This window comes from Mesoplodon mirus, assembly GCF_964341445.2.
Source record: "Mesoplodon mirus genome assembly, chromosome: 3".
Taxonomy (NCBI): Eukaryota; Metazoa; Chordata; class Mammalia; order Artiodactyla; family Ziphiidae; genus Mesoplodon; species Mesoplodon mirus.
In genome coordinates, this window is record NC_138978.1 from 29,597,139 (window position 1) to 29,621,399 (window position 24,261).

A 24,261-nucleotide genomic window follows, 5' to 3' on the forward strand; every position below is an offset into this window, starting at 1 on the left:
TCCTGTAGCACAACTTAAAGAGATTTAGTGCCTAACAGCTCGTGACGTACAGCCAGTACTGAAACATATTTAATGCACAAACGCCCACGTTCCTGGTAGAGACCTTCAAGGACTCAGCGCTCTGACGTTCAGAGAGGCAACAAGGAGGGGAAGTAAAGGGTGTCGGCTGCCTCTCACCCAGCCCTCCTCGGAAGGCAGGTGCTACCTGGGACAGCCTGTCTCTTCAGGCAGGGGAGCCCCGGAAGTCAAGGATGGAGGCAAACTGGAAGAAAGGGGTGAAGTCGGGGCAAGGTCACGGAGGAGGGAAAGTGGAAGCACCCAAGGGTCTAAATGAAGGGACCTATGAAGGGACACGGGGAGACGGCTTGACCTGACAGATCATGAGAGATGGGAGCATGCACGATGGAGCACTGACGCCAGCAGCGGAAAAGGACGGCGGGCGTCCCGGGTCGTGTTAGGAAGGGAAGTTGGTGGGGACCCAAGAGCACGAGCTTCAGGCTCCGCCAGCCTCTCACCTGCTTCTTGGTATCCTTGGTAAGTGTTGGCAGACTGGCTTTGCTGGCCCGACGGCGGTTGTGGGTTGTGGCTCCCGCCTTCTGCAGCTTGCTCCGGTCCGAGTGGAAAAGGCCCACTCGTTTGGTGCATCCCACATTGTACCTGCCAGAGCCAGGGGAACAAGGGTGGTCAGGGCAGTCGCAGGGCGAATGGCCCAGGAGGAGTAAGAGCAGCCAGGATACTTGGCAAAATTTGCGTCTGCCTCCTCGTTGCAGTCCTAAGCCCATCACTTACCACTAGCTGTGTGGGTCTGGGCAAGCCACTTAGCCCCTCAGTTTCCTTATCTAGAGCTGGGGAGGAGACCACTCACTTTCTGTAACCGGTCTGGCAATAACATAAGCTAATGTGTGCAAAGTGCCTGGCACAACAACTTGGATCACGGTAAGAACTCAGGGCTGCCACATTCCACTCCACGTATCACCAGGGCTGGGAAACTAGTGTCCTCTGTCCTGACGGCGGACAGCTTGGCAGAGCTTGGCAGAGCGTCACAAAGGTGCGGGAGGCCCTCCAGCGCAGCTTGCAGGGAGGGAGGGCTGCAGACGGCCCTACTCCAGCTGGTGTGCAGGGCATCTCTGCCTGGGGCCTCGAGAGCTCCTCTCTTCTGGGGGCTCAGGCCTCTTCCCTCTTGGCACAAGGAGCACTCCGGGCTTAGAGTCAGACAAGTCTGGATCCCCAGCTCGAAGGCTTTAGGCGCAATTACTTCTCCTTGGTGCCTCAGTTTCCTAACAAGTATAAAGGGCACGACAGCAATACCTGCCCCACAGTATTACTTTGAAGATTAGATGACATAATGTATATTAACACCCAGCACAGAGACTCACACACAGCCGGCCCACAGTAAACAACATTGGTGTTTACTGTGATCACCTGTCTTCTAAGCTGGGTGAACGCTCACAAAGGAAACATCTGTAGCCAGCGCAGTGGCTCTGGGCAAAGCTTCCGGTGGAGGCTTCGGTAAACCCTAAGGAAATGGGAGCTGCCAAGGGCGGGTGTCAGTGGGACCCAGAAGGGCCAGACAAGCTAAATGCTGCTTCCTTCCCTTGGACCCTTGCCGCTTGCCCTGCTCTGCTCATGGGAGTTCTTTGGTGAACGAGTGACAGGATGCTGCTTCCAGGCAGGTCACAGAAATAAGGAGCTGGGTACCAAGGCACAATCCCAAGAAAAGGGAAGGGGCTGAGGCTCTTACCTCTTTGCACAAGCCATGGAGCAGAAGCGCTTGGAACGCTTGAACTTGTAGGCAAAGTCCACCCGGCCACAGAGCTCACACTTGAGTTTAAGGGGAGTACCCTCCTCTTTGGATTCTGAAAAGCATGAAAATCGGTAAGCGCAGACAAGGAGTAGTCCCCACAGGACTGCCCACAGCCCCACCCCGGGGCCTCTCTGCTCTGTGCTGCCTGCAGCAGCGGCTTGGAGAGTGCCAAACTGCTTTTGTCGCTATTTTTGGAAGGGCTGTGGTTTCACCCTTGGGAAGTATCCGAAGGTGTCCAGAGATGGCCCCTGGACACCCAGCAGTTTCTTCTTCTAAGGACTATGAGACAAAGCACGGGTGGGGAAGAACCAGTGCCCCTCTTTATGACCCTGGAAGAGAGCAGGCGGCTCAGAGGGAAAGCTTCAATGCTGTCACCACTGATCTAGAATTACCCCGCCCTTCCCTTGAGGTGTCCAGTTGGCTGCCGGCCGAGTAACAGAGCCCAGGAGTTCTGCAGCCTATGTGGGCGTCCCGTCCCGCCTCCACTTAGTCGGTGGCTCGTGTCGCAAGTGCAGCCCTCGCTGGCCCCCGTCCTGAGTGCAGGCTTTTGAGGCGGTAGAGGAAGGGCACAAGCCACCTGGGGCTGCTCCTGCAGGCCTACAACTGGCGAGTGACTCACGCGGGCAAAGCCGCTCTTGGAATCCTGGGGCTGGCAGGAGTGGGGCTGGAGACAGGCAGGGCACACTCAGTCCCCCAGGGGCAGGAACTGCCGTCCGTTTTCTAGGGACAGGGCTGAGCGGGCACTGGGGGAAACGTCTGGTCAGCTGACATGTTCACACGCTCCCCGGCTCAGAACCCCTCCGTGGATACCAGGAAAGGACCTTCCAGCCTTGCTGAGTCCTGTTCAGCCCCGTCAGAAGCCCTAGCATCTAGGGTCTGAGACCCTACCTTGCAGATAGGGCTCCTCCATCTCTGAGTCAGTGGTTGTGGTATGGTCCTGCTGCGGAAGTTTCTCAGGCAAGAACCCCTGTGCATACTTCTTCTTGAGATTCCCCACCAGCAGGGATGAGCGTCCCACCTAGGGGACAAGGCAACATGGAGGCCATGAGGGTCAGGTGAGCATGCTTCCTTGCTATCCAGCCTCATCAAAATTACATGTATAAAGCACCCAGGCACAGATGCCCGCCCCTGTATCACCATCCAGGTACACCCTGCTCAAGGCCTGTTTTGCTGTTTAGCTCAAGAGGCAAGATGCCGATGACCACCAAAGCACGGGGATGGAAATGGCTTCAACCCAGGACCAATGGATGGCTTAGGAGGTCAGGAGAATATCTACTCTTCCAAGCGTCTAGGGGGCAGAGATGGAGGCAGGTATCAGGTTTCCCGCAGCACCAGGACAAGGGCCAGGCCCCAGCACTCACGCGTCACGGGGCAGGAACACAGCTGAGGCTGTGTGTGACTGTATGTGTGACACACAGACCCAGCCGCCATTCCTGGATGCCTTACTGTTCTCTCCCTTACCACTGCCCTACCCGAGCCAGAGGGACAGGCAGCCACGGAGGAGAAGAGGAAAACGCGGACGCTGGGCCACACCGGAAAGCAAAGGCCCTCGGTGGTGCCAGGATCCCAGACTAGCTGATTCACTCTTTGGTGCACTCCCTTTGTTGTCTTTTGTGCAGGCAGCCTGGTTGCCAGATCTCTAGGGTGATGCTGGGGCTGCTGTCCAATCAGCATCAACCCTGTGAGATCAGCTGGGTTCTGGAGCTTCTCCAGGGGGCCAAAGGGAGGACCTAGTCTAATGAGGGAAGGGATGTGACAAGGCTAGAGCTACTTATAGCTAAGGTGCCCCAGGCCTTGACCGACCTCCAGAGGGAAAGAGGACAAGAACCTGTCTTGGCATTTTTGTTTTTTGGCATTTTAGAAGGGCAGTCCACCCATCTCAGTTAATCAAGCTCAGAGGCTTCGGCTGACTATTCAAACCACACATGGATCCAAAGAATGTGCCAAAAACAGATGGCCTCCCATGAAGATGTTGTGTCTCTAACAGCCAGTTAAGTTTATCACGAGAGAGGCTGGAGTGCACCTGGCTCTGGGCTCCTCCCACCTAGAGAGCAGGCCACCTGTCTCACCAATTCACACTGCGCACTACTGGCTCTGGGTGCTGTTCTAATGAGCCATTTTCTTGATTCCTCTGTGTTTCCCCTTGGTCTTATGCTTTAACTGGAGACACTTGATAAAGTGCCCCTTTCTGAAGTGCCCCTCATTCACTCCCCTTTCAAGGCTCTGTCCCCAGAAAAGAAGCTTCAGGCTGTAACTCTGTTCGCTTGTCTTCCATTCAGATAGATCTTGAGAATTCTCTTCTACACAGCTTCCTTTTGCTCTCTAACCAGCCAAAGTGTTGCCATTTGGGGGTTTTGGCATTCAAACCTGAATGCCAAAGTCCATCATCCTGCACCAAATACCCCAATGTGAACTCCCTTCTAACCAAGGGGTTCGCACTTCACCAGGCAGGGACACAGCTGAGTCTGTATGGAAACTTCTAACCAAGGGGTCTTGCCAATTATTCTTAATCACTGACCCCTTCTGGACCTTAGGAAGACACTCAATCCTAGAAAGAAAATGGCTCTGATATTCCTTTGGGGGAAAATTAGCAAGGAAAGAGCAAATTTTTCACATTTTCAGAAATTTTACATGGAAATGTAAAGCTATTCTAATACACATCCAAAGTATACTTATTTAAAAAAAAAAAAAAAAAAGGGGAAAAGAAGTAGTCCGTACCGGGAAAGGCTCCGCCCCCTCCTGGATCACAAACCCTTCGATAACATGCGTCAGGATTTGGGGTTTCACAATGGCCTGTGGTGGTTTATTCTCACCATTCTGGGGGGCAGTGCCGGTGATGCTGGAGGCAGAGTTTCCGTTCCCTGAGGTCATGCCGGGGCTGCTGAGGTCGGTCAGTGCATGAACAATGCCCTGCCCTGTCTCTGTACAAGGGAAAGCAGGAAAACACAAGCAGGGGGGGTCAGAACCAGGTCCAGGCCAGTAGCAGAGCAGGGACTCAACACTGCCCGACGATGCAAACCAAGCAGTCCCCTCCCTCAGTGACCCATTCAAAAGTGGTACAGTCTCAGTGGACCCACTACCAAGTGAGACTACAGTCTGTTCTGCAACAGTGCAGCTCATCCGCCAGCAGTGTTTCTTAATTTCCCAACTGTGCTAAGAATAGTCCAACCAGGTTACACAGGCAAGAATTCTGCCTTTGAGGAGTTAAGACCTTGGTCAATATTGATCTGGACAAACAAGTTAACATTCTGCTCAAGGGAGAAAACGTATTCAAGGTGACATCTAAAACCAAGATGAAAAGCTGAACTAGGTATAGGGCTTGGGGCATGACGGGGTTTCGGGGAGAGAGGATAAATGAACCTTCTACGAGGTTCCTCAGGAAAGGGTTAGATGTTAAGCGTGCTGTGAAATGTCAAAGTGCTGAACCCCACGTAAACATTTTAACACAGATCTGCCTAATCGGAGACTGGTTATTTGGGATCACTGCATTAAGATATGCGTGTATTCTGTTTCTCCACCGAGGAAGCCCCTAGGCAGAGCTGAGGTTTTCTATGCTGTTCCTGCAGGTCTCCTGCTCCAATTAAGCCTCTTGTCCAGTTCTCAGCTCCACATCCAATCTGATTCTCAGCCAACCACAGACTCCTTCCCTCCAAGGAGAGCCTTGCTTAAGATTTCCTCTCCACGGGCCTGCCAGCCTATCTCTGAAGAGCCTGACAGAGCTCCAGTAAGTATGAGGAGGTGCCTTTACAGAACCACACCACAAGGGACCCCCTTTCCTCCACTCCAAACAGTACCTCTCCTGAGTTGCTTCACTGCTTGAGAAGCAACTTTTCTCTCTTCCCTTTTTTAACTCTTCCCCCACCCCCCCTTCCCAGGGCCATTCTCTACCACCGCCAACTGTGTGAAGCTGAGGTTGCCTTTAACCTGGAACTTCCTAAAAAAGAAAGAAAGAAAAAAAGAAAGAAAAAGCCATTTCTTTATTGCAACAAGCCTATTGACAGTAAGCATAACCCCGTGTGAATGTATGTATTACACACTTTAAAAACAATTTCAGTATATTTATTAGCTAAGTAATTTTTGCACAAAATTTATATGAAGATGCTCTTATTTCATGTTAAAGATCTAAAAATCCCACCACAGAACAGGAATTCACGATGCCTAATTATGTGGCATGGAGAAATCAAAATAAACTCATTTTAGAAAAGGTTTATAACCGGCTCATTTTCTTACTAGTAGTCCTAATGTGCAATAAACTGGGATAAATCTTTTTTTGTTGTTAAGAAAAAGAGTTGGCCATGACACATGCCTTCAGTACTCAGACCTCTATAATTCAACTATAATAAATTTCAGAGCTGAGTGGGAGTTACCTAAGAGATGTGATTAATGAGATTTTTTTAAAATTAATTTTTTGGAGACACAGTCATACCAGCAAGTTAGAAAAATTCCTTTACGTGTTTATAGTCCTTTGAAAAATTTTTTTTGACATTTTTGACCCTTCTATAGGGACGGAAAATTTCTCCTTTAGAATCAGTCCTTCTAAAATTGTAAAGGTGTTTGGGAACTAGAAAAAAAGATCTTTCCTTAACAATCCATGAATAACTAGGAGGACCGAGTTAATTATACAATCAATCAAATTAAGTTTCTCTGCTTTTAAATTTTAAATATTTAAGTCTGTATTTACATAATTACATTTTTGCTTTTATATTTTAAAGTATTTTAAATATGCAAAGAAACAAATCTGTATTTTATTTAAAATCATGAATAAATGTTGGTAAAATAGAAAGCTTACTATGTAAGTTAAAATCCTATTTTTAGATGATGGCTATTCCCTTCTAATTAGAGCCTAGTAAAATATTCCCTGGCTTCGCTAATGAGCTACTGTACAGATTATAGAATCACAAGATTAGAAAGTCTGGTTCAACCCCTTACCAACCAATGCTTGACCCTTCCCTATAACAGCCCCACCCAGTGATTTTCTGGCATTTGTTTGAATACCTCTAATGACAAAGGAACTCACTACCTCCGAAGTAGTTTGTTCCCAACTTGGGCAGTTCAATTAATAAGTTCTTCCTTATAACGAGCCAAAAATCTATCTTCTGTTAATTTCTGTCCACTTACCCTGGTTCTATTCCTTAGGACCACACAGAACAAGGCTAATCTTATTTGTACAATGGGCAAAAACATAGGCTTAGACCTGGCTTAGAGACTGGTCTCTATCACTCAAGCGGATTAGGGACAAGTCCTCTTCTGTCTCTGAGCCTTGGTTTCTCCAGCTATAAAATACAGACAATAATAAGACCTACCCTTTAGTGTTGCTACGAGGACTAAGCGAGAAAATGAATAGCAGTGCGTGCTAGCACACTGGGAAACACTCAAGAAATGCTCTTGGTGTCATGAAGGATGTCACTTATGAGCCCAGTTTAGGTTCTCTCCTCCAGGCCACACTCCCTCTGCTCCTTTGACTACTTCTTATATAAAAGGTTGCAAATTCATCATCACCCTAGGTCTTCTTTGCCAGCATCTTTTAAAGTCAGGTACTCAGTCAATACTAACATAAGATATCAAGTGTATTGATCCAAGAGATCCTGTTGGTAAGAGTTTTGTTTTGTTTCTTTCAAAAACAATCTCGTTCCTCGCTGAGAGCACAGATGGAGGGCAATGAGTGACTCCCTTGTTTTAGTTTATAATACTTCTATGGAATTAATCCATTCTCCTCTGAATTCTGGGATCATGCCCACCTCCCTCTTTTCACTGATATTTATCACCAAGCAGCTGCTGATACCCTGTCTCCTTTTATGTGATCTCTCCAACCTTGTTCGACTCTTCTCCTTGCCCCCTCTACCGCCTTCCCTCCTGTCTCTCAGATCTGTGCCTACTAACGTACACTGCAAGACGAGGGGTGGGGGCTCCTGAGGTCAGAGTCCTCCCTCGTGCCAAATACAGGAGCCAACAGAGACATTCACCAGCTCAGAGGCTACAGAGCCAATACTTAATTTAACTCTGGGAGGAAAAAGACTTTTTGGGAATCTAAGTTTTTAAAAAAGGATCTTATTAAGCAAGAGAACAAACTAATAAACCCCTTCACCACAACATTATAAACTATCATTCTCCATTATACCTCTGGGGCAGGCTACAGGAGACACAGAATCCAAGGGACGGAAGGGAGAGCGTTTTACGACTGTACAAAGGTTTGCAGCTATTTTGCTTTGCAGTCATCTTGTAGGCAATACGTTATCATGTGCTTTAGTCACAAAGCAGTTTGGGCTATTTCTGGAATGACCATACACAATCTCAACCCCTGCCAAGCTCAGCACACTGAGATTAATTTAATCTGCTTCCCGTTCTCCCAGACTGCTTTGCAGCCTGCTTAGGGGAAAGCAGCTTAAACTTGCAGAAACCTGCCCTGTTGGCCCTGCGGCCAGATGGAAGACAGAGACAAAGAAATTCTCTATCTTTGGAATTCTTCCTTACTCAATTCCCTTGACCAGTCCCTAGGCTGTAAGTGCTGCCGGGATTCCCACAGGTCTCAAATGGCTTCATACAGAGTTAGCTACCTGGATCTGAAAGGTGGAGGCCAGGACACCCTGAGTAGGAGAGGCTGCAGGAGGGAAATAAAGCCAAGCTTCAGTGGTGGTGGTGGAAGGGGGAAGTAGAATCTAGCCTTCAATTGAAGCTGACCACAAAGGGCTAAGTATTTGGATCAGAATGAACAAAACAATGTGTTCTGGGGGAGTTGTTACATAACATAGGCCTCAACCTTGTAGGCTGCTTCTCAATCTGGTCTCACAGGCGCTGGCAGAAACAGCCCTTATAGGGACTGGATTAAAATAGGAAGGATCCCCCCCCCCACAGTGGCCCAGTTTGTGAAATTATCTGCTACAGGGCCGGTCTCCTCTGCTAGGCAAAGCAGGTGCCGTTAGGTGGGGGCTGTCTGGGTCTCATCTGTATCTTCAGGGCTAACCCAGTGTCCAATATATGATAGCCACTTAACGGCTGCTGAGCTGGAGCATGGGGAACCCGTGTGCTCCGTCTTCACTCTTGACCAGCGTACAGATCTCCTTACTCTTCCGACAGCAACCGGTCACCAGCTGAGACCGGCCCAGCACTTTCTGAGGTGATAATGACAAGAGGGCGCAGCTGGGCTGGTGCCTGCCTACGGGGGTGGCATTTCTGGGTACCTGGCTATAAAGAAGAATGAGAGCTATTCCTTAGCCCAGGGCTTCCTGTTTGAGTGAGGATTTCCTCAGCAGAAGGGAGATACTGCATTAAATTGGCCCCAAAGGCTGCAGCTCTGGGTTCCCTGGTCCCTTTGAAACACTGATGCTGGCTCCAGGCATTTGGAAAGGTGTGATGACCTCTAGAGGCAGAGGCCGGAGGCGCCTATAAAAACAGCCCCACCCCCGAGGCCAGGAGGTAGGTGCCCAGAGAGGCCGAGCTTTCCTGCCCACTGAGGACAGAGGTCAGGCTGGCCCCAGCTGCGCACCGTCTGGGGCACTTCGGAACCAGTTATGGTGCTCTTTATACGCACAGGTAAGGCAAAAATCATCAGTTATGCTGAAATATCGTTCAGTACTAACATTTATTGTGGGTATTTCAGATGACCTGGCCACTCATTCTATTTGCCCCTAAAATAAGTCGCCTTGAAGACCTGACTTCAGAGGAAATGAAGGGCAAGCAGAGCCTCTCCCTCTACCCTTCAACGTGGCCAGTGGCTATTTCCACTTTCTCCAGACATGAGGAGAAAGGGGTATTTTAATTTACAAGACTTCTAACTACCCTTGCTTGGCAGCAGCAGGAGAAAGACAAAGCTAATGAAGTTAATAAAGGATTCAAGGAAGCAGAATAGGTGATAACATGGATCATTTGCCTGCAACAAATTCTGCTCGACAAATGGCAAAACAAGGTCTCTTATACAACACAGAGCGTTCTCTCCAGGCCCCTGGCTCTGAAGTCCGGCTCACTGTGCCTGAGCTTAGCAGGCCAGTCACGTGGCCAGGAGGGGTGACAGCAGGATTCCTAAACAACTGCTTGCTCTAGAGAGACCCTGAGGGGAGCACCTGCAAAGTGACGCCCAGGGAAGCCACATCCCAGACAGGGAGCAGCTGACACAGACCAGATGCACCTGGTGCTAACACAGCATGGCAAGCTGAGGGTTGAGCCCTCTGGAAAGGCTGTGGCCTCCCTTTACAATCTCATTAGTTATATTTGGGCCCCTAAAGAAGTCAGTGCTGCTCTGAAAGTGAGGGAGGTTAAGATATCTCATTAAGCACCAATTTGTTGAGAGAGAGAGACAGAGGGAAAGAAAGGGGGGGGGGAGGGGAGGGGGAGGGAAGGAGGAATGGTGGCTCTATCCTGGGACCCTGACAGAGTATTCCATTAAAGAGATTCATTTGGTTAACAACCTGCTTTAAAATGCAAATATACACCTGTGGCCATTCACACCTGCCTGTGAATCACTTAGAGAAGCAGATAGCTTTCCTCCCAACTTAGGGATAAGGTTGGGTGGGAGGACTGGGGCATGAAGCGTGGACACTTTGGATCAGGGGCACTAGATCACAGAGGACTGGAGTTAGAAGGGCCCTGGGTCTAACATCTTAATTTCCCGGAGGAGGAAAAGGGTGCATAGTTAAAAATGTGCATTTCAGAATCAAGGCAAGAGTGGGTACCACCTAATTTGGAAGAGAGTACCTTCTAAAACAAGCACAAAAGGAGCCCTCAGAGAGGTGGGAAAATTGTAGGCCCCTTCCCACCCAGGGTCCCTCCTAAGAACCAGAAGGCTGGAGGTACCAATGCCAGATGCTTGTAGCTTTTGCCATTCTGCCAAGGACCGAGTTACCGTCAGACCCACGAAAAGCCCCTGGCTCCCGGACGCACAGCAGGCCGTGGCTGTCTCACACAGGTGCCCTCATCACCCTGCCCCTCGGAGCACTTCTGCTCTTAGGGGCCTCTCCCGAGAGGGTAGAAAGGGTTGTGACAGGAGGATCCCTTTGGGGCGCTTTGCCGAGTCACAGGAGGGCAAGGCCCCGGCTCCATACCTGGTGCCTGCCAGGGAGGTGGCGGCCCAATGAAAGGGAAGCTGGGCCAGGTTGCCTCAGACGTGCCTCGGTGTCACTGCGGAGCGACCTTGTTGAGTCTGGGTTAAGAGGACTGGAGAGCAGACAGGCTTCCTGGATCTTAAGCATCTGGGCCTGGCAGGGGGAGGCTCCTCCTCCTCCCTGGCGGCCATTACCATACAGCTGACTCTGAGGCTGTCTCTTAGGACACAGGCAGAGGGAGCGGACCTTCTGACTCACCCACACTCCCCAGCTAAAGTGTACATAAGCTGAATTGTAAACAGCTGAACGTTTTCCAAGCGGCCACCCCCAGCTCTGGAGGAAAAAAATCAATGGAGCGACAGCCAGCCGCCCCCGCGTGGCCCGGACCGGAGCCAGGGGGGATTTCCAAACAGCTGCAGCACTGCTGCCCGGCCCAGGCTGAAGACCAGGTCCCACCACCTGCGGCTGGTCAACGTGTGATGGCTCGTTAGCTGCAGGGAGCCAGGGACAGCGTTCAAAAAAAGCTCTGCAGCCCTACGGTCTCCAGGGCTGCGGTCGGGGGCTCCCAGATATCCTAACATCACAGTTCTCTAGCAGACGCTGTGATTTCACAAGCGTCTTGAGAAAGCGTCTTGTGAATCACCTTTTGTGATTTCACAAAAGGTCTGGAACCCACAGGAGAGGCTCTCCGCTAGAGACATCAGGATCACAGGAGACAAGAGGACAAATGGCAGAGTGGAAAGGCCACCAGCACTGGGGCAGACCTGGGTTCATACTCTGGTTCCATCTTTGATTACCTGTGTAGCTAAGCTTCAAGCACTTGGTACCTGCTCTGCACCTTAGTTTCTCCATCTATAAAAATGACAATCATGCTGCTTACCTTGCAGGGTTACAGGGAATGTTAGAGTTTATATATGTAAAATGCCTGGCACTGATTACATTTAGAAGCTGTGCTACCCAGCAGTTAAGATTGGGATCAGAAAGACCCTAAGCTTAAATCCTAGTCTGTAATCCCAGGCAAGTTACTCTAGGCCTCAGTTTCCTCATCTGTAAAATGGGGTACTTATCTCTGTCCCATATGGCTGTGGTAAGGATTAAATAAGACACTGCAGTTACGACACAGTGGAAGAGTCCTGACATGGCCACTGGAGGGCTCCAATCACTGAGACTCAAGAGATTAGGAAACTGCCCCAGTCTCACTCGCACTGAGCCTGGCCTCTTGCAGCCCCAGAGCAGAGCTGTTCTTTCACTGGTCCAAACTCAGGCATCATTCATGTTCCTCAGGTGCTCTGGCTTACTCAGTGTGCTGTCCTTGCACTCCTGAAGTAAGGCTTCGGGAAGAAATCTTACTTCCACTTTGACAATGACTGCAACACAAGGGAAATGCACCTACCTGCCCTTTGGGGCAGACCACACATCCCAATTCACCTTCAACAGTCGTTAATCCAAAGGACATGACAACTGCCAGATTCCCTCCCTTCCTATGCATTTCTTTCATAAAGAGTCCCAGGGTATTACACAAAAGAACCCCAGGAACCAGAAAAGAAAGAACTCAGGAACAAATAAAGAACCACTTTTCCTAGCGGTTCTTATAATGCCAGGAGGCGGTTTAGCCTGTGAAAAGAAATTACTTTAAAAGGCTGAAGAGAAAATCATGGAAGATGGATTTATAACAGTTAAAAAACCAACTAGAAATGTTCAGAAAATTCTCTAATTATTTTCAGGTTGATAGCAAGGAAAGGCCACCATATTGCCTGATATAATGCCTTATTTATTTACCAACTGCAGAAGCACTAATATTCTTAGAGAAATGGGAGAGGGAGGGGGAGGGGGGGAGAGAGAGAGAGAGAGAGAGAGAGAGAGCGCGCGCAAGCGCACACGCACGTGCTAGAGAAAGCCAAACCTCAGTTGTCCTTGTCTATATAATGGGATAGATAATACTTTTCTTGCAAATCAAACTTCTTAATCATTTCTGCTCTTAGAAAACACTGCCCCCTTCCTTTAATAACCATTTTCTAAGTTTTCAATCATGCTACTTTGCTACCAATCAGCTGACAGAAGAGATTAATACTGATTACTGGAGGCCTGGAAATGTGGACTTAACCAATTTTTTTAAAAACGGTAGTTGATTCACATTAATTTTGTTTTAATTTAAAGTGTCATTTGCTTTGATTGTTTAAAAATGTCTTAATATAGCTGTGTGGATTTAGGCCACATATGGATGGTTTCAAATAGGCTAAAGATATCAGTAACTAGGGATAATTACACAGTATTTGAGACATAATAGCCATGCAACTAGAGCTTTAAAAATAACTCCCAGCAGTCATGAACTCTCATTTTCTTGCCAACGGTCTCAATATTCAGCATCAGGCCTGCTTCTCCTAATCTACTGGAGAAGAGTTGGTTATGACACAGCAGCTAACAGTCATCTTTTCTTAAGAGAAGCTATGACAAATTTCACTGCTAAGAAGATCATCCAAGAAACAGGTTTTTGCTTTCAAGAGAGTCTAACAGCAAACTGGGACTCTCTTCAACATCTGGATTCATCTTAGAACACTGGAAATCCCTATTTAATAGCAATCATTTCTTTGGCAGATGTAGAAAGAATGTTCTCTTTTGGATTTAACTAAAAAAATCATTTGGAAATTTCAAGTATAGGAAAGCACATCCCTTTTCACTAACTATAAATAAATTTGGAAGGGGAAGGAAAAAGAACAACAAACCATTAAGTTTATTATGCTGGCCTAGATGGTCTTACAATGAATCACATAGCAACAATTTATTATTTAAATTATATGCTATGTTTCTTACTATATTTTATACCTTCAAAAACTAATCATTCTTAACTGTATAACTCGATTAACTATAAAAGAGCCCATCTCCGGACTTCCCTGGCGGCCCAGTGGTCAAGACGCCGAGCTTCCAATGCAGGGGGCGCACGTTCGATTCCTGGTTGGGGAACTAAGATCCCGCATGTCGTGGGGTGGGGCCGAAAAAAAACACAACCATTTCTTGACCATGGCAATTATATTCTACTTTTGTTACTGATGGGGGAAAAAAGCCCTGAATCTGTAAGACTGTTGTCTTGGATAAATAAATGGTTGATTATTTTCCTAACAATTCCAAACTGTCATAAAGTTGAATTAAAGATGGTTTGTTTCAGAGTTTCTTTGCAAGCATCAAATCAGTGTTCTGATGTAGCTAAATTCAAACTGAAATTTTAAAATAAGTCAGTGCTTAAAATGAAACCTGCATCTATTTGAATTGTGAATAAGTAATTCAAGTTATCTTGAACAGGCCTACTTTAAACATTTTTAACAGAACACATACTCAGAGTCTTTTTAACTGGTGACTCACCCTGTAGTTTAAAGCATGCCATAAAAACACTGAAAACATAAATCTGTATATGTTCATACCTCTACCTTGAGGGGTAGTCCCAGCTTTGATTTCCACTAGACAAGGTGCTAAGTCACTGCAGAGAGTCATTTCTGTTACTGGTACAAAGGCCTCATGAGAGTAGATTGCATAAGGCAGCCAGTCCTCACCCTGCTTTTCCACGGGGGTGGAAAACACAAAAGAATCTCTACAACCACTTTTGTGAAATTCCTCCTGACCACAGAAAATCATCATCTTCATCTTCCAGTTGCAAAATGGCACAAAAGAAAGGGAATAAAAGAGAAACTATGCTTCTATGAAGGTGTCTCATTTCCCTACTCTCAACTCTAGTAAATGTATCTTTTCAGGAGAGAATCTTTTTCAGGGTGGGACCAAATCTGTCTGGAGAGTAAACGGCACTGCACAGCTGGGAGAACTTTAATATAAACTTGGACTGACCAAGAGGAAGAAAAAACCCTTGGTGAATGTCACACTAACACGGAGCAGCGTTACCAGAAATGGAGCCACCATCCTACTCCCTAGTTTTTTCGACTTAAATTTTATGTTAGTTTACTGATCCATGCTAGCTCAAAGTGAAGGACTTTGATAGGAAGGGGGTGAACTTAATTCAGCAAATAGTTACCGAATGCCTAGTGTGAGGCCTAAAGCCCAAAGGAGGGCAGAGACTTAGAGGAAGCGTCTAAGGCAGTCGAGTCATCCTCTTCACACATTCACAACAAGAAAAAACAGAGATAAAAAGACACTCAAAGCCTCAGGTAAAGGTTCTTAATCCTGAGATAGCAGTCATTTTCCCCCCCCTAAAACAAGAAAACCTCGGGAGGGGATGGCCTAAATTAGAGCATGCAAGACCAGAGGCAAGAACAGTTCAATTTTATAAAATCGTCTATCTATTCCTCTTTTTCTCTTTCCCACTGAAAGATCCAAGGGATCCAAAGTATCTGAGACAGGAAATGAGTAAGGCAGGAAAAAGGATGTGGTCTGAAAAAGAGTGGATTCTGGGGCTGAGCCAGAGCAAGTCACAGGCACAGGGTCACAGATGGGGGAAGGGGCCTTGGTAGCAGGAAGAGAAGTCTCAGGGTCAATCAGCTTAGACTAGAAAGTCAGTGACAGAGGAGGTATGTCTGGAGAAGCAAGCATAACAACACCTTCCTAAAAGGTTATCCTCCATTGAAATGCAGAGGAACAATGGCTGAAGAGACCTATAGCCAGGAGCATCATTACTGGGACAGAAGGAAGAAGAGCTGGACTTTCCTCCTTACTTTGAGGAAGTGGACATAATATATGTTGAGTGCATCTGACAAAGGTAAATTAGAAATTAAGCCAGGACCTGGAAGAGAAGTGGACAGGGCTGGGAGGTGAGTGCATGATAAAATACCAACATTCATTACGTACCTATGTGCTACCTATTAATAAAACAACAGCTTAAAAGGGGTGCGGGGGGAGAAGGCGATGAAAACAGAAGCTACCTCTCACAAAAATGCAGTTGGACAACTGAGAAAGCAACTCAAGAACAACAGAAAAGTGGCAAGATTAACGCTGGAGAAAAAAGGCATCTATTCTTCCCGATGTGTATGGACAAGCCTGGAAACAGATCTTGGGTGGGCTGAGAGGCACAGCTCACGTGATAAGAGTGCCTGGAAAGGGCAGGTGCCACACGAGCACCACTACCCATCTGCCGGGCCCTCTGAAAGAAGCCAGCCCTTGTGAAGGAGCCAAGCCAGAAGCTCTGGTTCCCGCCTTGCAGGGACTGGAACTTAGGTAAAGAAACAGTGGGAAACACTGTATCAGCTGATTCAAAAATGTGGCCATTTCCAGATATAGATCCAGATGTTGGGGGCTAAGTGAGAAAATCACTTTTATATTCTCCACAGTGCCTAGGATAATGCTTTACATGAGGCAGGAGCCTAACGAAGGTGTGTGAAATCTGAGTGGAACCAAAACTACTTAGCTGTGCAGGTATCTTAAGATCCAAGACAGAACCTCCTGCCCTGTAACCTACACAGTAAGTTTCTTTCTTTCTATTCTGGAGTCAACATGATATGAAGCCCTGCATCCCATGTGACCTCAACTTAAGCCCTAATCAATAGACGGTGCCACAGGTCTGAGGCCCTCTACCGGAATAAAAAATGGGGAGGGAAGCGGGGCAGACATATAGGAGCAAGAAGGAATTTCCTTGCCTCATTAGCCTGCAATTTTCAGACTCATCTAGAAATCCTAGCAGTTCCAACATTTGGGTTGACTCGGGGGTGGGGGTGGGGGGATGAAAATTCCCAGGTGAATGATAATTGGATTACCCAGTTATGCCCCAAAGCCAAATGGCTGGAAAAGGCCAGGACAGCAGGGCCTGATATGGTTAAAATGACATTATTTTCTAAACCAAAAATTGAGACACTTGGTTGATATACAGTGTGATAGGATATTTTAAATTGGGGTTGTCCTAGAAAAATTGGGGACATATGGTGGATTTAGGTCGGTAGCTTATTTCACAACAAGGGATCCTCTGGGTCCAATATGCTAACGGAAGGGGATTAAAGATCTAGGATGGGAGATATCTAGGGGGAGAGCTGTCACTAAGTTGTTTAGCAGGAAAAAGAATAAAAGAGCGTGGGAAGAAAGTCAGCATTCTAGGTATGGAGCAGGAAGGAAAGGAAAGTTGATCAGAACTGAAAGTATGTCAGTGAAATCTGTTCAGGTCTAAAAGGCAGCCTTGGGGGAGGGATGGTGAGGGTTGGGATGGCGGGGGTATCACTGGCACAAACTGGTATCCAACAGTACAGGAGCCGGGGACTAGGAGTTCACACTGTAGGTTCACCATTAGTTTGCAACTTGATCTTGGGCAAATTATTTCCCTCTCTGTGGACTTCAATTTAAATAAAGAATCTCACAAGTCCCGATTTTAATGTAAAGAATCAACAATACAATATGCCTTCATTTGGCACGGGAAGGAGAGAAAACGCTCTTCTAAAAATGGAAGAGAGGACAGACACAGAACAGCTTGTCCCTTTCCATCCAATTAAAAGCTTCGTGAGACTGAACTAGATTAAAAACAAAACTCTCCAGCGAAGCCGCAGGCCTCCAAGATAGGCAGTCCCCTACCCAGAGAGTACAGCGGATGCCAGCAGCCCTGTCCCTAATCGGACGGTCCATCCCCGGTAAAGCGCCGCCCCGGAGGACCGAGGCCGGGGTGGGGGTGTGCGGGGACACACGGAAGCGTCTGGCACGCCGAAGGTGACACAGCGGCTGCCGGGGAAGTGCGGGGCAGGCAGGGTCCCCGACGAGGGGGGGAGGCGCAGGACACCTCCCCGGCGCCGGGAGGGCGAGAATCGCGGGCTGGCACGGCCTGGCAGCCGAGTAGGCCCGGGCCGGGAGTGGCACCGGAGGGCGGTGCCCGGTGTCCAGTGCGACGAGAGCGGGCCGCGGTACCCCTCCTGGCGAGAACCCCTCCCCCGCCACGGGCACTGACCTGTCCAGGGCCCGGCTGGGCCTGGCCGGGCGGGGCCTACGCAACCCCTCGGCCGGGCGCCGCCTCGCGCGGGGTCCCGGGCCCGGGCGGGCCGCCTCCTCTCCGCCGGGAGCCTCCGAGCCGGGGCCCGGGGCTGCCGCGGCGCATCCGACCGTACCGGCCGGGCCGGCGTCCACAAAGGGCGGCGGGGGCGCGAGGCCGGGGCGGGGGTGCGGGCGGCGGCGGATTGCGCGCGCGCGGCGGGCGCTCGAGGGCTGCAGCCGCCGCGGAGACAATGCGGCGCGTCCCGGCAGGGCTCCCGCGGCCGCCTCCGCCGGGGGCGGGGCGAGGCGGGGGCGGGGCATGGGCGCTAGGGGCGGGGCCTCAGGGAGGCGGGGCGCCGGCGCGGAAGCCGGGCCGCGCGTTTCCTTTGTGCGGCCGCGCCGGCTCCGCCCCGCGCCCTCCGGAAGGCGCAGGGGGTCTGGCGGCCGGTTAGGGACGTCAGGGTTCTGTTTAGGGAGGCGGACGCCGCGCCACGCCAATGTACGCTCTCGCCCCGTCAAAAGTCCCCCCGTGCGGTGGTGGACTCCCGCCTCGCCAAGTCGGAGGCAGGAAGAATAACGACTAGCAGTCACTGAGTGCTGAATATGTGTCAAGCCGTACATGCACGCACTTCCTCTCAGTGTTCACAATAACCCCACAAGTAGTCGTTATCCTCCCCACTGGGAACTGAGGATCAGAGAGGTTAAGTAATGACCAAAGTGACCCAGTTACACCTCCATAAACGGGGCTAATGCCTCCTCTTTAGGCTTACTGTGCAGGCTAACAGGGCATTTATACAAATTGACTGCAGTGCTTGGCACACAGTTGGAGCCCAATAAATGTTACTTCTCTTTCTAAACCACGCTGGATTAAACTAAATTGTCGGGAAAGCACCTTCATTCAGTAGATACACTAGAGCTTGTGAGACTCACAAGTCTCACTGCACCCTCATCCCCCAGGCTTTATGCTGAATACTTGCCCCGAATTTCTCTCTCCACGCTTGACTTCTATTTCCAACATTTTCTCATATTCTTACCTTTCTTAGCATTCATATCCCCAACCCTTTCCCCTCAGGCCTCGTCCCTTTTCCTTTGTTTCTACATTTTACATTTATTTTATATTCCCTGATCGTTTAGTTTGCTCCCTTTCTCTTTCCCTCGTTCCCCACCCCCATTTTTCAAATTTTCAAAGCCTTCTTTCATTAATATTCACATTTCCTCCCCCTTTCTGCCTTTGCATTTCTTACACTTACATTTTGTTCTATGAATGCTCGGCCTCTCTGTCCCCCAAACATGCCCACACTCCTGCCTCCCTTCCTTTACTTCACTAGTCCCTTCTCCCCAATGCCACATGTCCAGGTCCTACCTATCCTTCAAGGTCTAGACTCAAGAACAGTGGCTGGCAAACTTTTTCTGTAAGAGACCAGATAGTAAATATTTTAGACTTGGCAGGCCATGTGGTCTCTGTTGCAACTACTCAACTCTGCTGTTGCAGCAGGAAAGCAGCCACAGACAACCACTACATGAATGAATGTGTCTGTGTGCCAATAAAACTTTATTTATGGACACAGAAATTCGGATTTCATATAATTTTCATGTATCACAAAATATTCTTCTTTTTTTGAGTCTTAAAAAATTTTTTTAATGTAAAAACCATTATTAGCTTGTGGGCTGTACAGAAACTGGTGATGTGATGAATTTGGCCCTCGGGACGTAGTTTGCCAACCCTCGATCTAGAACAATGCCATTCCTCCCTGCAATCTATCCTGATAATCTCTACGTGGCAGTAACTTTTCTCTCTTACCTTTTAAAGCATTTTACCCACAATTGTTCTATGCCATTTATCATATCTTAGTTTTTACTGTATTTTTTTCCTGTGCATTTCTCATCTTTCCCAGAGGACTTTAAGCTCCTTGAAGGTAGGGTACAGACCTTATTTCTCTATGTATTTATTATCTCCCACCCCACAGTGCTTTGCACAGAGCAGGCATTCAAACATATACAGAATGAATATTTAAATCTTGGGTGGTTGACAATTGTTTCCACTGTGCAAAACTTACTTTTCTCATGAGATAGAACCTCAGGAGCAAGACGCTTTGTTATGTGTGTATCATCTAGATTAGATTTCAGAAAGAGATTTTTGAGAGCTTTCTAGACAAGATGAAGAAAGGGAGGCAAATGTCAGTTCATTCAGAGGTTGTTGGATAACAAATACTTGAACAAAGGCTGTTGATTATCACCAACCTGCAGACAGGGGATGTGTCTTCAGTCAGGTCCTATTCAATATTTCTATCAGCAAATTGGTTAAAGACAAAGAAAACATGCTGTATAATTTACGGATGGCAAAGTTAAGCAGAGGAGTTAGTATAATGAGTGACAAAATTCAGATATAAAACATTCCTGCCCCACCACTTATTCTTGCTGTGCCTCAGTTTTCTTATCTTTAAAATGGGCATGATAAAAGTTCCTGCTTCAGAGGGTTACTGTCAGGATTAAATGAGGACTTGCATGTAAAGCTGGCAGAGAGGACTCATTAAATGTTACCTGTTAACTATCACCATTTTCTGGCTAGCCTGGAACTGTGGGCTAAATTCACAAGATAACGCTTAACAGATAAAATTAATCATGTTTTGGCTCACAATATAAATTGTACAAGTTTGAGATGGAGGAGACCTGAAATGATAGCAATCCATGTAAAAAGAAACCACAAAAACAAAGACAGAAACAAAAACCAAACCCAACCCCTCTGGAATTCAGGTGACACAGTGCTAGGTGAACTAAGGGTATCATTCCCCTGGGTCAGGGGAGTTAACGTGGGGCCATAGGTGCAATGTCCTGCTGAAGGCAGGTGAGGGAATTACCCCTGGAGCCAGAATCATGGTGCTGCCCTTTCATAGCTGTGTGAACTGGAGCCTCTTCAAGCTTTTGTTTCCTCCTCTAAATAATGGGGACAATAATATTTATCTCTCAGGGTTATCATGAGTGAGTAAAGGAAAACTTAGAGCAGAACTTGGCACATAGGTGTTCAATGAATTTTAGTTCCTCTCTACTATACCATGCAGACCTCTGTCCCTGGAAGGGCTTATAAAGCTAAGTCTAGGTGCCAACCTAGGGTGACTAGTGGCTTTTTGTATTTGGAATTAATGTGCTTCATTTTGGGGATCACACTTTAAGGGAATTAGTGGAGAGGTGGAATGTAGCTAGACAAGAATGATCAGCATGGTGGGAATGGGAAGTCTGGATGTGTGATAGGTAGAAAATGAAATAAATCTCAGATATTTAGCCTGGAGATTTTCTCTTTTTTTAATGGGGGAGAGGAAAGAGACATGATAACTGTCTATACACACTGTAGGAGATGGACAATCCACAAGACAGAATCACAGCCAGTGGTGGGAGTTCCAGGACAGCAGATTTTGGCTTAATTTGAAGAGCAACTTTCTGATAATTAGAGCAATCCTACAACGGAATGGGCTGCTTTTCAAAATGGTGAGCTCCTTATCATTGCCAGTTTGCCAAGAGAATGCTGACCTCCTTGCTGTCTTTTAATTTTTCTAATGTTTTTTTCTTCATATTCCTTTGCTTTCCTTTTCCTTGAGTCCACCCTCCATTCCTTATAGGACATTTATAACTACTTTGTCCCAAAGTACTTTTCTTCTCATTCCTCCTTCTTCCGTTTTCCAAACCCCTTTTCTCTTGGCTCTCCCCACCCCACTCCCAGCACACATTTAGTCCAATGATGGAACTGCCTCCCTGAGTTGTGGGCAGCCCATGGCCCAGAATGTCTCTGAGATCTGGGCCAAGATTGCTGTGCACACTGGCAGTGAAGGAAAGGAAAGCGAAGGGATCACTGTGAAGGCAGAGGTACTGCTGTGATCCTCTCGTCAGGGTAGAGGGATCAGCAGAGTCTCCTAAAACCCAGGTCTAGGAGAAGCCCTCCTGTCACTGAGCACTCACAGACAGAAGGTGGGGATCCCAGAGCTGAGCACCGTTCCTTCAAAGATGCTTTCCGTGAGCTGAACCCACTCTGAATCCCCTCCTAGCCCTCCCTAAGCATTTCCCTCATCTCTGCACTACACAGCCACCTTGTCATATTGCCAACTTCAAGAACGCACTCTCATACCAAGCAGAGCAGAGGATTGAGACAACTGGATCCCTGGGTGAACCCTCAACCAGGCATACGGATATGCAGATACATCTGACAGCAATGACAGGCAAGCCTCATCTAGAACTTTCAATTCTCCTTTTCTTTCTCCTTTATGCCTTCTGGGTCCCCTTTCTTTGTCCTTGCTTCATCTTCTCAATCCTCTCTCTGTTTCCACCTACCCAGCTTCTTTCTTGCTTCTTGGGGGTTGGAGTAGTTTCCCTCCCATTCTAGATGCCCAAGTGAGATGTGCCAGGGGGTGGCAAGCAAGGCAATGCTCTCCCCTCCCCCGAGGGCCCCGCTACACTTCATACCATGAGCTGGGGACTGCTGGATGTTCGGGCTCTTGGGTACAGGCAGGCCACCTGGCATGGCAGTGACGATGGCTTGCTGATGCGGTGATGCGCCAGACCGAGTCTCAGGCCCACTCTTCTCTCTAGGTACCACTTCCTTCCAGTCATCGGGGGTGCACTGCTGGGGCTGTTAAAGGACAGGACAGAGATGATCTTCTCGTGAATTGCCTCTACATTCCTGGACACGTCCCCCGTTTCCATGGAGCTTGGGTAGAAGGCAAGGACATTAAGATTCAGCCAGCCCCAAATTAGGGAGAGGCCCCTTTTCTTTCCTGGAATACTCAGAGAGGACTTCAACACTCAGCCCACCCAGACACACATCCAAATGGGGGCCACGGGACTGCCTGAGCTGTGTCCTCCCACTTTGTTTCCTGGACCTTGGGATTGGCTTACTCACCACTGGCGAAGCAGGTTGCAGCTGTAAGATGACAGCCGAGGCATGCTGGAACCTGTGTTGAGGGGTGTGAGACAGGCCCTCAGGGTATCCATTGTGAGGCCCGACATCTGGCGTGGGGGGGTGACACTGCTGAGCGCTGCCAGGCTTGTGTAGGTTGGCAGCGGGACACTGAAGAGGCAGGGTGGATGGGACTGGGCCTAGCGGCATGGCATGGGCTTCGGGGCCAGGCTGCAGGGCCAGGCTTGGAGGGACCGAGGCCAGCTGGGGGTGGGACGGGGCTTGGAGCGCTGGCCGTGATGGCTGGGGCGGCGGCGGCTGTTGTGATGCTTGCTGTTGCTGCTGCTGGATCCCAAACTGGGGCTGCAGGTGCTTTGAGGACGGCTGGGAGAGGAGCTGGTGTGGCTGCAGCTGAGCATAGGCTGAAGAGGGGGAGGCCAGGTTAGGTGGCATGGCTCGGTCTCGCCTTCTGCTGTGTCCCCTCCCACATCCACATAAAGAAGGCTTTCCAAACTTGGTGTTCTTGCTTTCATCTCTTTCCTCTTTCACCTAGAGCCTGGCCTGACCATTGCCATGGCCTGGCCTTCTCTCTCTGTTTTCTTGCTTTCTTCCTATGCCGAAACATTGGGCCCTTGGCTGTCCCTCAAAGGCCAATGCAAAGCTCACCTCCTCTGTGAAGCCTTCTTTGATCGTTCCAACGGCTGAGAGAAACACTGGATTCTGCAGTGAGCTATGTTCTCTCTCCTCCGTGTCCTTCGCTCGCTGTTCTCTGGGCCTGCGACAGGTGCAGGCTCCCATCGCCCAGCCCAGCCCAGTAAGGCTGGATCTTATTCACCCCACTGGCTCTGCTCAGGCTGGGCCCCCTCCAGGGAGTACCAGTTGCACACATGGTCCTCAGGCTCTGTGGGGAGGCAGCCTGGGATGGACCACTGGTTCCTTCTGTTACCCAGTGGGGGACCTTGGGCTAGCTGCTTAACCTGTCTAGGCCTCAGCTGCCTTGTCTGAGAACCAGAAACAAAAACAGCTCTTGCCCAGAAAGTTGTAAGGATGAAAGAAGAAAAATGCTGTGCGAATAAAACGAGAGAAAAATGACATAATGTGCACAGCACAGTGCCTGGCACATGGCCATCGTCAATCATTTAATTCATATATTCAATCAGATAATTAAAATTATTATTTCAGTCTTGGCTTAGGTTCTGAGTATCCTGGGCTCACCTCTACCATAATGACGTGTCTCGCAATGGATTATAATTGTTTCTTAGCTGTCTTCCCTTCCAGATCATGAACCCCTCGTGATCAGAAACTATCACATATCTCTTTATCCAGAACTTTGCATGATGCCTAATATTAGATGGGGGCTGAATAAACAAACAAACGTATTGTCCTGAACTGGAATTCATGTGTTGCCATTTGCTGCTTGTCCTTTCTTCTTCCATTTTAACCAGGCTAGCTCTTTGAGGTGAGGATCCTTCTACTTTTTAGTTATCCCTCCTGTGTCCAGCTCATGCCTTATAGACAGAAGGGGTTCAGGAAATTCAGCTCAGAGACTGATTGTCCTCAAGCCGCTCACTCTCTGTCTAGTGGCATCCAGGCCAGCTTAGCATGAGGGCTGCTCAGCTGAATCTGTCCTGCCTAAAAGCTGTCCTCTGCAGGGA

The 24,261-nt window shown here is 48.6% G+C and overlaps 1 protein-coding gene across 3 annotated transcripts in view; it reads right to left on the bottom strand.

The window, feature by feature from the left end:
• PHC2 (polyhomeotic homolog 2) overlaps window positions 1-24,261 on the bottom strand; it is a 49,706-nt gene that overhangs the window by 5,404 nt on the left and 20,041 nt on the right. For 2 of the 3 annotated variants that reach the window (XM_082612582.1, XM_082612583.1), the window contains exons 7-12: window positions 22,610-23,028; window positions 22,174-22,339; window positions 4,523-4,725; window positions 2,693-2,822; window positions 1,742-1,856; window positions 516-657 (exon numbers count right to left, since the gene is read on the bottom strand). In XM_082612582.1, the coding sequence (XP_082468708.1) occupies window positions 516-657; window positions 1,742-1,856; window positions 2,693-2,822; window positions 4,523-4,725; window positions 22,174-22,339; window positions 22,610-23,028 (1,175 nt within the window). Of the gene's footprint in view, window positions 1-515; window positions 658-1,741; window positions 1,857-2,692; window positions 2,823-4,522; window positions 4,726-17,698; window positions 17,925-22,173; window positions 22,340-22,609; window positions 23,029-24,261 lie in introns of those variants that run through there. The other variant, XM_082612584.1, reaches the window with a different exon arrangement.